The sequence below is a fragment of the Lepidochelys olivacea genome (genome assembly GCF_965140295.1).
Source record: "Lepidochelys olivacea isolate rLepOli2 genome assembly, chromosome: 2".
NCBI classification, from domain to species: Eukaryota; Metazoa; Chordata; order Testudines; family Cheloniidae; genus Lepidochelys; species Lepidochelys olivacea.
The window spans coordinates 18,267,144-18,284,968 of record NC_140412.1 but is presented as its reverse complement, the minus strand read 5'-3'; the positions used below and the strand labels follow the sequence as shown (position 1 = coordinate 18,284,968).

The 17,825-nt window shown below is 41.7% G+C and overlaps 1 protein-coding gene and 1 long non-coding RNA gene across 5 annotated transcripts in view; one reads left to right on the top strand and one right to left on the bottom strand.

Moving 5' to 3' along the window:
* ASAP1 (ArfGAP with SH3 domain, ankyrin repeat and PH domain 1) overlaps positions 1 to 17,825 on the bottom strand; it is a 368,734-nt gene that overhangs the window by 257,755 nt on the left and 93,154 nt on the right. For all 3 annotated transcript variants that reach the window (XM_084619542.1, XM_084619543.1, XM_084619541.1), the window contains exon 3: positions 9,821 to 9,950. In XM_084619542.1, the coding sequence (XP_084475668.1) occupies positions 9,821 to 9,950 (130 nt within the window). The remainder of the gene's footprint in view (positions 1 to 9,820; positions 9,951 to 17,825) is intronic.
* Positions 10,466 to 17,825, top strand: part of LOC311515977 — a 38,717-nt gene continuing 31,357 nt past the window's right edge. Inside the window, exons 1-3 of one of the 2 annotated variants that reach the window (XR_014710282.1) lie at positions 10,466 to 10,555; positions 14,929 to 15,006; positions 16,981 to 17,054. This is a non-coding gene — a long non-coding RNA (uncharacterized lncRNA). The remainder of the gene's footprint in view (positions 10,556 to 14,928; positions 15,007 to 16,980; positions 17,055 to 17,825) is intronic. The other variant, XR_014710281.1, reaches the window with a different exon arrangement.

Below are 17,825 nucleotides of genomic sequence, written 5' to 3'. Positions count from 1 at the left end.
CAGCCCTGGCCCGCCCCAGGTAAGGTGGGAAGGGATGGGATGGGGAGATTGTGGGGTCATGTGGCGGGTGGTCACAGGGGTTACTCCCCTGACCCCCAGCTTTTCCCCCCACAAAAAATTTCCCCACGAGTTGCTGCCCCAGCCCATCAGGGTAAGCTGCTGGTGGGCGGGGACATTTTGTTTACTTAGGTTTACCTCCATGCCTGCGAACGCTCGAGGTAAACAAACCGTGTCAGCTGGCCAGTGGTTTATCCTGATGGGCCGGGAGCCAAAGTTTGCCGATCCCTGAATTAAAGGGTCGGTTTATGAATGAGTCATAAAAATTTGCCATTTTTACTTATCTATCTGGGGGGAGGGTCAGCTTATAAACGAACCAGCTTATGATAGAGTATATACGGTAAATATCATCCACTGCATTTTTCTGTGGCATGTAATTATAAAGTATGTGACAGGATTTAGCAGCCTCTTCCCTTCCTCAATATTTCTGATATCCTGATTAGAAGTCACTCTTGAAAAACCTGTATGAGTGCTGTCCCTGTTTCTCACTTGCTTTAGAGAAATCATATACCTGGTTTTACTTATTTGGTGTGGAATTAGCTAAGCAATAAAAAAATAATTATCCTGAACTTCTTTTATGAAGCAAAGAGGCTTTTGATTTCCTGTATGGCTTTTTTTGGATGTTTTACTATCAAGAACATATGTACTAAAGCACTCCTTTGAAACTTAAGTATAGCTTAGTGTCTAAACTTAGCTCTTACGTAACTAACCACAAGCACTGCCACGATGCCGGACTGCTTGGTAACATGCTACAAATTGCAAAAAGGCTAGAAAAGCCTGCTTTAAATTTTGTACTATTGGGATCTTTTATAGTCAATATTTTAAGTAACTTATTTTTGGATTTCAAATTGGAACAAATTAGAACTTTATGATTTATGTTACAGTAGTGCAGGGGAAAGCGTGTGCTTTAGTAGAAATAAATGTCAAAGAAAGATGGCTTTCCACTTTAACCAGCGACTCAAAAACAGACTTCCCAGTGGTTTCAGAACAGTAAATTGTAATCAGCAAAGTTTAGGCAGCATGACAGACAATGCTAGAGGAAGCTCATACAGCAGAAGCTGCTGCCAGTTTTCGGCACCCTTTATGAGGGCATCATGACATCAAGCTTGCTACAAAGCTGTGGATTTACAGAACAACAATTTTATGCCAACTCTGTTGGATGGAAGTGAAACAGAATACAAGCAGCTGACTTAAAAACTAGGCTTGATCTACTCTACCAACTTACATCAATCAAGAGTATGGAAAATCTACACCCCTAAGCGACACAGTTATACCAACCTAATCCCCTCTCCAGTCAGCTGCAGCACTGTAAGGGTAGACAAGCCCTTAGTCAAAGCCCTTGAAATCTAGTGCTTGGTCTTTCCTCCTCTCTCTCTCAACACCCCATCAGCAGGCAACCTTCTCTACTCACCTGGTTTCAACTACCGTCTTTTATGTCAATGCCTCACTATGCCTGACAGTCCCTCTCTGTCAAAACCCACATCCTAGCCTGTTTTTCTGATCTCATTTTCATTATCCTATCATTATGTTAAACTTACCGTGGCCCAGGCTCAATTCATCATCCTTCCTTCCCCACCCCACATCAAGCCCTCACCAGTTCCCCCTTTCTCAAGCAGTGTTAATACCAACAATCTTCCAGTCACTCACACCTATAACTTAGATGTCATCTTGGACTCTGCCATGTCTCTAGAACCACGCATTCATATGGTATCTAAATCTTGCCATTTCTGCCTAAATAACAATTCATAGGATTGGCCTTTTCTCTTTGTCCACAGTGCCAAAACTCTGATGGACCCTAACCTTGCTTCTTGACTGCAGATGCCTCGTCTCCTTCAAGTGTATTTGATCTTTGCGACTGGGTTTCATTTATTACCTATAGAGAAAAAATCTTCCCAGCCCATCGTTCTGACCATGACACTCTTTCTAAGTCTTTCTACTGGCTTCCCTTTCTCTACCACATCAGATACAAGCTTCTCATCCTTTACTTTAAGGCCCTCCACCAGTTAGTTCCACCCTTTCTGTCCATTCTAATAATTTATCTAACATCAGCTGCCTTGTTTGCTTTTTTGCTGCTTTGTCCAGTTGCCCCATATGCATCTTTACGCTTTCTTCTATTTGCATAGAATGCCTTCTCCGAAATGATCTGTAAAGGCACTGTCACAGCTTCAGGGTAACTGTACCTGAGTTCCCCTTCTGTGATCCCTCAAGGGCACCCACAGAAGGGTTTCCAGCTCTTGCTTCCACATTTTTGTGCAGAGACGCACATCTCACTCCCTTCTGACTGGGGATTTTAAGGCTGCACTAATATCTCCAGCAAGCCAGACAGCCTAAAAAGGCCAATGCCTGCACTTTGCTTGTTCTCTGAGGGCTACAAAGAACATACCACCCATAGTTATAAGTTACCACACTGCTCCTTCTAAGCGAGCACTTTTATTCTTAAGGTAAAAGCATTACAGAAAAAACATATTAAAACAATAAAAGAAACTACACACATACTAAAAAGCTTACCAGAGATCACCTCCAACTTCAGCCTAGAGCTCTGGTAGGTTTTATTCCCTTTAAACTCACAGAAGGGTTTTTCCCATGGTTACAGGTTCATCTGTCTTAGATCCAGAACAAAGGCTGGGCAGATCAGCCATTTCTTTATACAGATCAGGCCTGGTAAGCAGCAGACAATGACCCTCTCCTCAGGGCTTGCTTCAAGAGGCTGGGTTTTTGCATAACTGGAGTTGGGGAATTTGCATTAAGCTCTCCCTATGGATTCCCCAGGAAATTCACTTCATGCCTACTGCCCCAAAAGTCCATACTTGACTGGAACATTTTCAATATAATCTTTTGAACTCCTTTACACTCCCCAGGCCTCACATCTGTCACATCTACCTCCTAGGGAAGTTACATACAATCCCAGCCCACCTTAATACATAAACTTAATACAATAAAGTCTTCAAGGATATTGCAAGAAGTTGCCATATCTGTCACAGCCACTATCTTATCTTCCTTCAAATACTTCCTCAATGACTTCTGCTATGATGTCTACAGAATACTACCAGCTAATAAAGGCTAAACAGGCGGCAAGCTGGGACTACTACTTCTGAACTGATGTTTGTCTGAAAAGCCACAACAAATAGTCAGTCACTCTTCAGAAAAGTATCTTTGTATTACTGCTACTTCGTCCTCCCCGTGTCCCAATCCCTCACCTCCACCCACTCATGCACACACATTTTTGTTATACCCACTTCAAACATCTTAAATTTCAGCCCTGAATATTCAAACACTTATGTATATGAGTAGTCCCACTGAACCCAATGGCTTTGCTCATGGGCAGAGTTATTCATAAATGCCTGCATGATCAGGGTCTCAGACTGTAAGTCTTCAAAGCACCAACTTCTTACAGTTTTTACAAGACGCTGTCATGTTGGGCTCTGACTTGGTTAGGACCTCCAGGCATTACTGTAAAATAAGCAATTACATATAAAAAGCTATGTTAAAAGAATATTAAGGTTATATTAAGGCAGGGGTTCTGTGGAAAACATGGGATCATGATAATTAAAGACTATCCTAATATTAATTGAAGTTATTAATATTAATTTAAGACTATCTTAACATATATACTAGGGGGCAGTCTTAATTCTGGAACTTCCTAATGCTGAGTGCTTGATTTTGCAACCTTACAAGCAACCGCGAACATGGGTCTTATGATGGAAAGTATTAGGTAAAATTAGCCAGCTTCCATATGAGGAAAGATTAAAAAGACTGGGACTTTTCACCTTGGAAAAGAGACAACTAAAGGGGGATATGATAGAGGTCTATAATAAAATGACTGGTGCGGAGAAAGTAAATAAGGAAGTGTTATTTACTCCCTCTCAGAACTAGGGGTCACGAAATGAAATTAATAGGCAGCAGGTTTAAAAACAAACAAAAGGAAGTATTTTTTCACACAATGCACAGTCAACCTGTGGAACTCCTTGCCAGAGGATGTTGTGAAGACCAAGACTGTAACAGGGTTCAAAAAAGAACTAGATAAGTTCATGGAGGATAGGTCCAGTGATGGTGTCCCCAGCCTCTGTTTGCCAGAACCTGGGAATGGGCAACAGGGGATGGATCACACTTGATGATTACCCGTTCTGTTCATTCCCTCTGGGGCACCTGGCATTGGCCACTGTTGGCAGACAGGATACTGAGCTAGATGGATCTTTGGTCTGACCCAGTATGGCCGTCTTATGTTCTTAACTATAGGCATGCTACAATGTCTAACATACAGAGTCACATTACCTACACCATAATGAATTTGAAGTAGTTTTAGCACTACATGAGCTTTGGAGTCATCCTGCCAGTTTGTGTCATTTTACAATCCTGTTTTTTAATGTCTTTCTAAACTAAAGCAGAAAGTGACCAGCAGCACAGGATAAACAAGTTTTAAAAACAACAACATTTCACTTTCCTGTCTCATCTTAGATATAACATTTAACTGCAGCAGAGAAATTTTCAGAACTTTGCTTCTTTTAAGTTGTCACATACTGTGCTGTAATTGGGACCATGAAGTACTCTAGTTCTAGTCTATTTGATTAAATATCTATTTACTATTTTATTGATGGAGAGTGTATTAGTGCAGTGGTTCTCAAAGTCAGTCCGCTGCTTGTTCAGGGAAAGCCCCTGGCGGGCCGGACCGGTTTGTTTACCTGCCGCGTCCGCGGGTTCGGCCAATCGCGGCTCCCACTGGCCATGGTTTGCCTCTCCAGGCCAATGGGGGCTGCGGGAAGCGGCATGGGCCAAGGGACGTGCTGGCCGCCCTTCCTGCAGCCCCCATCGGCCTGGAGCGGCGAACTGCAGCCAATGGGAGCCGCGATTGGTGGAACCTGCGGACGCGGCAGGTAAACAAACCGGTCCGGCCCGCCAGGGGCTTTCCCTGATCAAGCGGCAGACTAGCTTTGAGAACCACTGTATTAGTGTATTAACATTTTTATATAGAGATATGAAATGTTCATAGTGCTTTTATGGTATATTACAACAAAATTCTACCAGAGACCAGAACAGACTGCAAAACACGTGAAACAGAAAATTATTTTGGCACTCATGTTTTGTAGTTACCCAACATCACCTTTCATCCCATCTAAGCAGTTCCTAAATTTACCTACAAATATGGCTTTATGAGATTACTACTACTGAAAAATCCTGCAGACCTGAGAAAGTGCTCGCAGTTTTAAACTTCTCTTTACTACTATTCAGTGAAAAGTGATATTTAACTCAAATTGCAAGAGTGCTACAGAAATTTACAGTAAAGTAGTCATTGGAAGCAATTGTTAGTGGTGAAGGCTATGTCATAAGCTCAAATCCAGACCAGGTCAGTAGAGACAGAAAATCATAATCTGATGGCTGTTTATCAGCCCATATAGAGTGAGTTTGGAGTCGTGGTCTAGTTTTAATATACAAGTGACCATCTGACAAACCCCACCAAAAACACATATAGTGCACCAGCTGTCAGCCTTAAAAGAGAGACTAAACACCGTGTGATCATGATGACCGAAAGTTACCCTTTCACTGCAGACGTCTTCCTCCAGTTTAGGATTGAGGCACATTGGGAAGGTAGTGGAGAGAGCCTTGCATTGCTACTGCACATTTGAAACTTGTGCTCTGAATAGCTGTTTTCATTCCCCAAGATTCAAATAAGCTGGCACTTTTCACAAACACTGAATTCACACATATTACTTTTAATGATAGAAAATTAACTGTTTCAGTAATTTGGTTCATCAGGCTATTTGATTTAAAAGCATGCTTGCCAAGAACAAAACTGAGAGACTACACCTGAACAGATCAGATCTATACTCACAACCAGTGCCCACACACTATCCTATCCCATGCCTTCAATAACTTGTATATTGTCTTGTGGTATGACTACATACACACAATGTTCTAATGACCCATCAACTTTGTATATAATTTATATATAAATTACTGTGCAATACTCCCACAGAAAAATAACGTTACAATGATAGCTCTGGCAAGGATATTTCTGTGACTTTAACATTATGTCAAGAAAAATCTTTGTAGGAAAATACCAAGAAATTCCAAGTTTTGTTGAACAAAAACAATCACCACAAAATTTAATTTTCTCTTAAATCCTTCATTCTCCTATCAATACAAACATGTAAATATCGGTAACACCCATTATTTTACCTTTAGTAGGAATTACCACATAATCCCAATTTATTGATGAAATAATTACTTTAGATAATCTCAGATACTTTAAATTAAACTACTAGTTTATATAATGAGTCCTGCAATTCTCTTTGCATGTGTTATCTGATAAAATACTTTTTACTAGTATTTAAGATTCAAGCAGTTTTGATTTTACAGAGCTCACATAGTCTGTTTTAGTTTCCTGACGAGATGAGAAGAACTCACAAGATCAGGTTTTTGTGTGGAAACACTTGTGAAATTTAAAATCTGCTTTCCATTAATATTCTGTAACATTCTCTTAAAACAGACTGTACCTTAAAACAGACATTCCTGCCAGTAAGTTCATTTACTAGAATATTGCAAAATGCAAACAGTCTCAAAGTGAATTTAAGATTTTGAACTAATACGTGCTCAACTTTACTGACTACAAGGGTTCCATGCTCTGTACAAGTGTGTAATTGCTGTTTTCTCACTGACAGAATCTCACATTACATTTAGTTTTACTTAAATATGATTTACAGAGAAAACTGAAATACACAAGAGTACTTCACAGAGTCCTTCTTAGTCTTCTGATGTTCTCTTGTGATGTTCACCGTCTGCTAAAAACGTACCAAATTATGGCATATATATATACTGGTGTCATTTGATAACAATTTCTTCTCTAATTTTTCACATGATCCCAGGTTTAATATTGCCATCCTATCAAATCATAGATTCAGAGATTCATAGATATTAAGGTCAGAAGGGACCATTATGATCATCTAGTCTGACCTCCTGCACAACGCAGGCCACAGAATCTCACCCACCCACTCCTGCGAAAAACCTCTCACCTATGTCTGCGCTTTTGAAGTCCTCAAATTGTGGTTTAAAGACTTCAAGGAGCAGAGAATCCTCCAGCAAGTGACCCGTGCCCCATGCTACAGAGGAAGGCGAACAACCTCCAGGGCCTCTTCCAATCTGCCCTGGAGGAAAATTCCTTCGTGACCCCAAATATGGTGATCAGCTAAACCCTGAGCATATGGGCAAGATTCACCAAATCTCGAATCTCCACTAGCTTCTGGAATCCAGTTAACATGATATGAAAGGAGTCACAAATGAATACATATCAATGTACTGAGGCAGTTAAATAAGCTACACTCTGGCTTCTTGCATGGTGGGAAAAAGTACATGAGGAAACCCTAGTTAAGCTAGCCAATAAATTCCATTACCCTTTCTCCCACTTAAGTATACAGGCCATCAGTTATGACATGGAAATGAGGAATTCACATTTCAATGATGTCTTATTGGCACTGATTGTGAATATGGAAAAAATAAAATCAGAGCAGTTTTGTCACAGTCTTAATGAGACAGAATACTGTTGCAATTGTTGATTAGAAAGAAGGTAGGCATTACATTAATTTTGGGAGGGCACTACACAAAGCGGGTCATGTCGAAAGGTTTAATTCTCCTACTGTGGATCAACCAAGTTTTTAAACAAACTATCACTTTTAAAAAAAAAAGTGAGAATGCAGTTTCCCTACAAAGTCTTTATATGGGGCAATCCACCCATCTAAACTTTTCACTTTCTTTGCAAGCCACCCCCATGCCCGAACTTCTGTGACTTAAGAATCAAGTTAAACATCTTTTAAGTACCCAACAGAACGGTTTACTGGTTTGCCTTCTCCTCCCTCTGCCCCCTCAATAAAGACTTTCCTAAAAGTTACTGTAACTTCAAAAGTAACCCAATTTAACCTAAAGTGCTGATCTATTACATAAAGCATGCAGAATATATATAGTTTCACAAAAAAATCCCCAAACTATCAATGCAAATATAAACAATGCTCATTACTGAAAAAGGCAATATACAAAGTAATGTATTTCACAAAAACAGATATTATATATTCCAAAGGTCCAAGATTTGTACTATCACTACATAATGGTGCAACCTATGGCACATTAAACTTATCTATTCTGACTGCTGAATAGGGTCTCCTACCTATTTTGTTTTTAACTGGAAAGTCACAACTGAGACTGTCAGTATATTACATAAATGTTATATTGTATTTGAAGTACATCTATACTTACCCTAAAAGTTGTCAGTGAAAGAGAATATCAATGTTGGATTTGAGCAGTTCTATGAAATTTTACTTTAACTCTTATCACTGCCTTTGGAGACGTAGCTTTCAAGAACCATCATCTCTACTACCAAACGTATATAATAATGACTGTCCCTATTTCAGACTGTTGAAAACAGAAGGGTGCAATATTGTCAAGTGCAGAACAAACTAGATTTCTGACAATTGTACAAGTGTACAAGTATAAGACATACCGTCTTACGAAATGATTAATCTTCAAGTGAGAAATAAGTTATATTAAAGGCTGATCACTGCCACAGATTTAAAAATAAAAGGGATGTTAACGCAATTGTATTCATCCAGTAATTCTATTACCACTCTATTACCTAAAAGTTATTGTAGAAAAGAATAGTTCCACTATAGTTTTGAACATAGGGAACGTTAACTAATTGTAATCTTACAGAATTACATTTTGTATCCACAAGACTACCAAAAGAATGTCATGATTAATACTATTCCTTTGCATGCCACACAAGACATTTTGTCTCCTAGTAGCACTCAGCAAAATTTTGTAATATAGAGAGAATCAACACAATCTATCTTCTAGTCTGTATGTAGCTCTTGAAACACGTGAGTTGTAATGTTAAGAAAATCATCATAGGGAACTGAGAGCTGTGAACTTTCAAACTAAGATAATAAACGTTTCACTTCGTTTATATGGCAATATGCTATCAACTTTGACCTAATATAGGGAAGAGAAGGTTTTACATTGTTTTTTTTTGTCAGTCTCGTCCCTAAAATATCTACTACACTTGTCCCATTCATTATAAAAACATACTGAAAATCATGATGTCACAAGTGACAGATGCAGATCACAAGATGCAACAACGCCATCTCTGCAACTACACAATACATCCAGTTCCCTGAGTACCCTTCCAAGTTGCTCAAATAGGGGAGTAGGTTTAAGTACCAATAACATATGTATAACTTCCGGCTGCTAGGCTGAATGGGATGAAACCAAATTGACAGTTCTATTGCATCATTTTGCTTTCCCTTGACCCACAGTTTCTTTCCAATTTATCTCCTCACTCTACATTCATCTCTTCACCCTGCCTCACTTCTGAAGCAGATTTCCTCTGCAGTTTTCCCCCGGCCATCACATTCTTTGCTGGTCCCTGCCAAGCAGAATGGATCTACCACTATGCTGCCCAAGAGCATACAGCCTCCATTCCTCCAACCTCAGACAATTCTTCTACTGCCGCCGCCACCACAGAAAGGCAAAATCTGCGTGTTGTTGTTGAAGAAGTTCACGCAACCTTGACTGTTTGACACATACAGGCTTCAGCCCTCAGAGGTTTAAAAGGCGCGTTGCGTGCATGTGAAGGATGAAACCTGGCGGCAGGCTACCACCATTAAAAGCATGACTGAAAGGAGAGTATATTACATGCCACCGCCTCTAGCCCCTTGGCCTGGGGGTGCCACTCCCCCCTGTCCCGCTACAGTTTCTGCGGGGCGAGGCGGGGATTCTTTACCTCCTCCAGCAGCGTGACCGTGTTCCTGCAGTTCTGCAGCCGGGTCGTGAAGCTGGAGGTGGTCGGAGAGTTGTAATCCTCCGTGGTCTCCGCGATGAACTCGGGCACGGTGATCTGGTCCGGCATGATCCTGCCCGGAGAAGACGAGGAAACAGAAGCGGGGCGGGGGGGGGGGGAAGAAGAGAGGGGAAAGAGGGGGTTAAATACAACACAGCGAGACACGGAGCATCCACCAGCAGAGCCGGAGAGGCAGGAGCTCCTCTGCCCGGCTCCCTGCGGACGGGGGTCTCCCTCCGGCCGCCTCAGCGCCCGCCCGCGCCGGCAGGGGGTGCTGCGGCCAGCTCTCCCGCTCGGGCTCGGGGGCTGAGGAGGCGCCTCGCCCGGGGACCCCTCGCTCGCCGCTGTCCCGGGGAGGGGGCTGGGAAGTTGAGCACTAACTTGTGCGGGCTCCGGCTGCGCCCCCGGCCGGGGGGGGGAGGGGGGCGGCGGAGAAGTGGCGGGGGGGGGCGTTGGCGGCTCCGGAGAGTTACTCGGGCTCCAGCCGCCTCTGACAGCCACTGCGTGAGTGACACTCGGCTCAGCAGCCCGCCCTCCCGCAGCCGTTACGTGGGCAAACAAGGAAGTGCTCTGCGCCTGCGCCGAACTCGGCCGACACGCGCGCGCGGCCACGGCGGGGTGCGCGCGCCACCCCGGAGCAGCCCCGCGCGAGGACCAAGAGGACGCGCTGCGGGCCAGGTTGGAGCCTCGCGCGCGCGCGCGCTCGTGCAGGCGGCCTCCCTGGGTTAGGACCTTGAGTGTAAGACCGGCAGACAGATTGAGGGCGTCGAAGGGGGAGCGGAGCCGCGCCGGGAGGGGCGCTACTCCTTCTATGGGCACTCGCTGTTGCTGTTAGCCCGGGCTGGCCTTGGGCACCCCCCGACACACACACACACACACACACACAAAGCAACGCCGGCATCCCCTCTACACGCGCTGCCCTCCGGGCACTGGGGCGGGCTCGGTGCCGGCTCTCCTGGCTGAGCCGTGGGAGCCAGCGGCTTTGTCCTGTGCGGCTGGAAATAGACGTGGGAGAGCATGTCTGCGCAGCGGGTGGGGCGGGGGGAGCTATTGTTTGTCTTTTTGTTTGCAGCCAAAGCACAAACACAAGGAAGCGGGCAACCTTCCTTGTGCCTTGGGCACAAAAAAAAAAAAAAAAAAAAAAGCAGCTGTAGGACAGATTTGAGCAGGGTTTGCCCACAGATTTCTCATTTTCTCTGACACGACAGATGGTCTTCCTTCACCAGTCTGACCCATGCTAGCTCTACCCCATCCATATAGTCTAGTCCCCTCCTGACAGAATTGCACAGTTATTCTGTATTACTTAAACAGCCCCATAAGATGCTTTCGTAAGGAATATCATCTCATGTTAATAGTCTGACCAAACATAAGAACAAGTTTAAATTCCAGCAACATCTTGGCATCAGTTAATATGATTGTCACCCAGCAAGGCACAGATCAATGAATTGCTAGTCTAGCTCCTGGATGAATCCCAAGCTATCTAATCAGCTGAAGATAAATCTCAAGGGCAAGACTGTAGATATATTTTTTTTTTAAATGTCCATCACAGCCATCAAATTAAAATGCTTTTGCTGTTTTTAGCACTCATAAATCCTTGTGCTGCAAGTATTTTATAATGGGGGGAAGGGGCAAATTAAGATATTTCATATCTCAATAAGATTATGTTTCTGATTAAATAGTCCAGGCAAGCTGATTATATTGATTTTCTCCCCCACAGCCTCCACTTTTCATTGATAGTAAGACATATGGGGCACCTGTTTATATGATCACAAAATATAAACAATACATTTTTAAATAAAGTTAATTATATATGTGAATCCTTGAAAATTATGCTACTTTCAAAAAGAGCTATACCTGTATTTTTAATACTGAAAAGACTATTGTATTGCATAGATCACCATTATTCCCATCTGGATAAATTAAAACAGCAGAAGGAGTAGCCTGACATTTTCCAAAACCATACATTTCTGGGATACACTTAGCAACTTCATGTCTAAAGTTATATAACCCATAAAACTTTCAGAGGTGATATTTTTAAATACAGTAATATTTCTAAATAAGGGAAAATACATTTTCTGCATTGTTTTCCCATGTAACTTTAGGAATTAACCTAATGAAAAGAACAGGTGCTTTTTAAAATTTCTCTTAAATTTTTATTTCTGTATATGCCTTTTTTTAAAAAAAAAAGCTTAGGCTTACGAGGCCTGAATAATCACCAACCGCATCTGCTGTTTCAATCAGATTTGTATATTATGCTGCGTGGAGCCCCGCTCTTCCGATGACCTGCCACAATACGAGCGGAACATTGAGAATGAAGTAAACACATGTATTCTTAAAAACTTCCCTAAAATGAACATTGTGTAGTTAGTTGTATGAGCCCATTCAAAAGTTTCTTCACGTAATACTCCATATAAGTAACCACACGGCTGTAAATCACACGTAGGTTTTAAAGTGGATTCGCATGTAATCCTAAAAGTGTTCCTACATTTTAAAAAAATTTAAAAAATCAATATAATACTGCAATTTTTGGATAAATATTAAAACCAGAAGTATCTGATTTGTGCCTACCCATAAATACATGTTCTCAGTATGGTTTGCATCCCTTCCCTGCCAGAAAAATATGAGCAGTGCTGAAACAGTCCTGACTGAACAAGTTTCTTTCTTTGATCATGGTGCCTTAGCAGCAGAAGTCCATGTGTATTTATTCACATGGCCTGGCTTTCCTCCACATAGATGTAAGTAAGGGCTGTAAGACTGAGCCCTACATCGAGGAGGAGCACTCACTCTCATGTACTTTTCACTAGTAAGCTGGCAGTGTCAGGCAGTTGAATAGCACAGACTTGTTGGGAGAGGACAAGCATTGGAAACTGAAGTGATGATATAAGCTTCTGAAAACCTGCAACCACTGAAGCCATAGAGTCAGAGTGCCTGGGCCAGATCATCCAGTCAGCTGAGTGTTGCATTCATGCAGCTGACAGGATGATTAGGCTCTGGTTATATGTTTCAGAGGCAGGGGTGGATTTTAAAGAGAGAGTGAGACAGAGAATTAAGAGCCATAAGAAAAGTAGGGTTCAAATTTTCCCTAGAAAAGGGACCTATCCAGAAAGATACAATGTTCTCTCTCAGCTCCCACTGAATTCACAGGTACTGCTCAGTACTTTGCAGGATGAGGCCAAGACCATTCAAAAACAAAACACACACACAAAACAATGGACTAACAATAATGGGATTGTAATAAAACAAAAAAATCATGGAGCTATTTTGTAACCATGTTCTCTTTGAAGGTGACCAGCTGTTGTCCCTTTTAGAGAGCCCTGGGACTTGCTCACAGATGGATTACAAGTAGCACATAGATCGTAGCTGTCTGCTGTTTCTAGCCTTTTTTTTGACATTTTCTTTGTAGCCTAAGGCTTTCAATTCTGAATATCAGCATTGAGAGGCTTGTCACAACTGCCCTCGTGGAAAGTCCCTGGTGGGTACAGAAGACAACAGCATTTATCAAAAAAAGATTGGAGCTCTTGTTTCAAAATGCTGTAATTCCACTGCTTGGGTGCTTTCTGAGTCCATGTTTAATTAATGAACTCTCTCAATAGGCTGTTCTTAATAAGACAGGAAAGAAAAAGTAAATCAACTACAGTATCTTTGATCTGGTCTTACAATCAAGATGCCTGTGTAAATGGTAGCTGTATATCACTGATGCTATTATGATAATTTGTATCACCATAGTTCTTGGAGGCCAGCGCCCCATTGTGCTAGACACAGAACAAAAAATACAACAAAGAGATGGTCCCTGTCCCAAAGATCCCCATTTAAAGACAGACAGTGTGAAGACACAATTACTGTGAGGCAGTTATGACCAGTGTAATAAACAGCAGTCACAGCATACCACTTGCCTCACTATTGTGAAGCATTTTGGAAACATCATGACATAGGTTGGTTTTTAGGAGAAACTAAAAGGAGGATAACGTAGAGTGTGTTACAGATATTTACAGCAAGTTCTTACCGTGTCTAATGTAGAGGCATCAGAAAAAGCACAACACTGTTTATCCAAAATTTTGACAAATGGGCAATCAAGGAGGGTACTGTTGGTGCAGTGGGAGTTTAAATCTCTGTAGCACGTAAGAGATGATGGGTAGGGCTGGAGTAGACCAGAAGGGCCTTAAAGTGAAAGACAGTTGGTTCATGATGAAGTGGAAAAAAACGGAGACAGGAGGAATGCAAGGAGGGAGATGATCAGATTGAATGAGCCAGGAAGGTGATCTTTACAGCAGTGTTTTGAATGGATATAAGTAGGGTATGAAGGCCAGAGAGGAGGAGGTTTCAATAGTCAAAGTGCAAGAAGAGGAGGATGTGGATAAAAGTGTTTTAGGTGTGTGGATGGAATGGAAAGGCTGGATCTCGGAGATGTTATACAGGAAGAAATTGCAACATTCAGACACAGGCTGCATATAATGGTTTTAGAGAGAAGGATGCCCAGATTATAAAACAAATTTCCAATTTGCATAATTGTATTCTTCAGTTTCAATCAAAAGTATTCAATATTATTCTTCTCTTCTTGTTCTAATCTATTGTATAGCGTTGCTCTATGCTTAAAACAGCTACACCATTTCATCCCAGAGGTGGTTGCATTTTCATAGTGGATTCTTTGGTATCTCTCAGGAAGAAAAACTTTATATACATAAAGTATTATGGTTATATATGTATAGGTTAAGTCTCATAATAACATGCAAAGAACTTCCACTACCTTTAAGAGGAAATACACATGTATATCTATGTGCATTAGAATATCCGGTAATATGTCTAAAATTGCAACTGTTATAATTTTGGTTGAACGTTGAGGCTGCAGACAAGAACAGTTAAATAAATACATAAAATTAAAGCAAGGATGAATTTGGCTTGTTATTTGCAAGTATGGTATCAGCTGTACCAAGATTCAGTACGTATTTTTGTAAATAGGTCGCACATAGCTTGAATGTTCTTGTTATTTATTATTTACATAAGGATATATAATATCATCTACTTTGTGCTTGAGCTTGAAATGTTTTGTTCAGTTCAGGAGCAATTTCACCTTCAGAAACAGTGTCCTAGCACCAGCATGTTCAAGCAGCTGACTCAACCTTGTGTGAAAGGTAAGAAAAATGTATTTTAAATACAGCATGTTTATACTTTTAATCTCACATGAAATGCACCATGTACTCACAGTGAAAGGCTACATCTATTTTAAATGTTGAAGCCTACACCACATATTGACATTGGTGCTAATTTGCTATAAGGAAACCTATGTGATAAATTGTAAACTGCCTTCACTAAGGAGACTAGGGGATATGACATTTACAAACAAACCTTTGAAATTATTGTTATTTTTGGCACTTAATAATAGGGTACCTTTACAGTCAAAGAAAGCAGCTGTCGCTCTACCTCACATAAACTGTTTATATACAAAAAACAAAAATCTGATCAAGTTTTTGAGTTACAGCATCCAGCAGCCTGGCTTGTGGAATACATAAGCTGCCTCAATGTTTTTTTGTTACTCCTGTCTGGTTGTTTTCGATACTGGCATCAGCTGATTTCAATTTTCAAACTGACAACTTGTAGTATTTTTCTTTACTTGGTGTTTAAAATTAGATAAGGAAACATAGGCAACTATCTTGGAAATTACTATTTCAGTTTCAGAGCATATTTTCAGTAATAGCAAGGTAAACAAAAAGGCCCTTTTTACAGTCTTTCAATATTAATATGATAGGAAAAAAGGATCCATTGTTTTCCCATTATAGATGACATTTTAGTAACATTAAGTTCTGTCATTTTAATACTATGTGTTTATGAAAAAGATCAAATAAAAACAACTGATTACATATTTTGCATGTTGTCCACTTTATCTTTAATATCCTGTGATAGGGGCTTATGCTAATGGTGGATGCCCTCAAATAGCTGTGTCAGAAAGCAGTTGAAAGCAAAAACCCTGAAAACTAAGTAGAGCATTAAGTTACATGAGATTAAGCTGACTAATTTGCTGATTTAGTTGTGCCTTTGTTTTTGGTGTTGTCATGAAAGATCAAGAGTCATACAGACAATTGCATAATGGCATTCCAGACTCATAGTAACAACAAGCAGCAATGGTCTATTCTTTGGATCCTCGGTATCCTGCCAAAATAAAAACAGAGCAAACAGGAACTAACCCCAAGTGGTACCAGGATGATGCCACACAAGATGTTCCCTTGTTCTTACTGTAGGTGTGTTGAATATTGTATTCTTTGATTGCAGATGCTCCCTTTAAGAAACCCTCTCTAATTCACAGGAAAGATAATTGTGGGATGAGGGGAAAGAGCTTAGATTAAACAGGGCTTTCCCTTACCTTAAAGAATCTATAGAAGATAAAACCCCAGAGTATATTCCCTTGAAGGGCCCTATTTATGAAGGGAAAAAAATCTTGTTAAAGTTGATTGCTGGGAAAACAGCCATGAGTTGAGCTCCTTGGTGTATTTGTCTTCTGGCAAACTTGACCCTTGTCTGGACTGGAGTGCAGATAGTAAACCGCAAAGACCACCTAAGCAGTGACAAGTGCGCTGTGGGACAATAGTAGAAGGACTGTCCCTATTGGGACTGTTATGCCTGCAACCACCATAAATTACAACCCCCCTGCATTGGCGAAGACTAGCACAGCAAGGAGCCGCAAAATGGTTACTCTTCCTTGAATCAAATTTGTTCTGAACCATGGTGTGACTGCCCAGGCATTTTGTATGGTGTGGACAGATGTGCTCGGGCTGGGGAGTTGACGGGGAGAAATGCAAATATTGGTTAGCATGTGTATCAACAAGGCCAGTGAATTGCATTTGCATAATGAAAGGGGAAAATAGTATAACCCTGAATCTGGTCCATTTCCTCTTTGTATTAGAAAGTGATAGCAACAGGTCTTGAAAAAGGGCAGCAGTAGCCAGGCTGAGTTTTCAATATGAGAAACTGTGCTGACTAAAAACAGAGAAAGCTGTGGCACAATTAACAGGTTTCAGGGCAGCAAGTGCAGTAGGCTTCTCCAGAATAAAAAACTGAAATAGTTCTTCAAACCATATTGCAAACATTTCAGTATTTTCTGTCTGTTACAGAGGGAGTGATTGTGCTACATCCCTATCTAAGCAGATCCCGCAGTCCTGCTGGGGCAATTGAACAAACACTGATGGTAATGCGAGTTTTGGCTGCCTAGAACCTGCAAATTCAGGCCCACATAGAGAGGCAGTGTGGTCACTGGATAAGGGATTGGGCTAAGAGTGTGTCTACACGCCTGCTGGGAAGCGTAATCCCAGCTCATGTAGACATATGCTAGCTCTACTTGAGCTAGCATACTACAAATAACAGTGTGGCTGCGAAAGCACAGGCAATGGCTTGGACTAGCCAGCTGACTGCCAGCCTGTCCAAGGTCCTTTCACAGCTAGCTTCAGCTGCCACCCATGCTGCTGTGCCACACTGCTATTTTGAGCATGATAGGAAAAGCAGAGCTAATGCATGTACATCTACCCGAGTTGGAAATTATACCTCCCAGCTGTAACGCAGACACCCTAAGGTTACATTCTGCATGGCAGCTAGTTGCGTGCTTTCCAGAATGCTAAAAATAGTAGTGTAACCAAGGTAGCTTGGACAGCACCGCAGGTTAGCTAAGTTTAAGCCCACTGGACCCCCGGGTACATACTCGGGTGGCCAGCCCAACTTGCTGTGCTACCTCTGGCTACACTGCTGTTTTCAGTGTGATAGCTCAAGCAAGCCAGTGCTTGCCTCTCTATTCATGTCGGGAAGCATGCTCCCAGCTGCAGCGTAGCCATACCCTAAGAGTCAGGCAGCCTGGTCACCTTGGGCAATGGGGGAAGAGGGATAGCTCAGCGGTTTGAGCATTGGCCTGCTAAACCCAGGGTTGTGAGTTCAATCTTTGAGGGGGCCATTTGGGATCTGGGGCAAA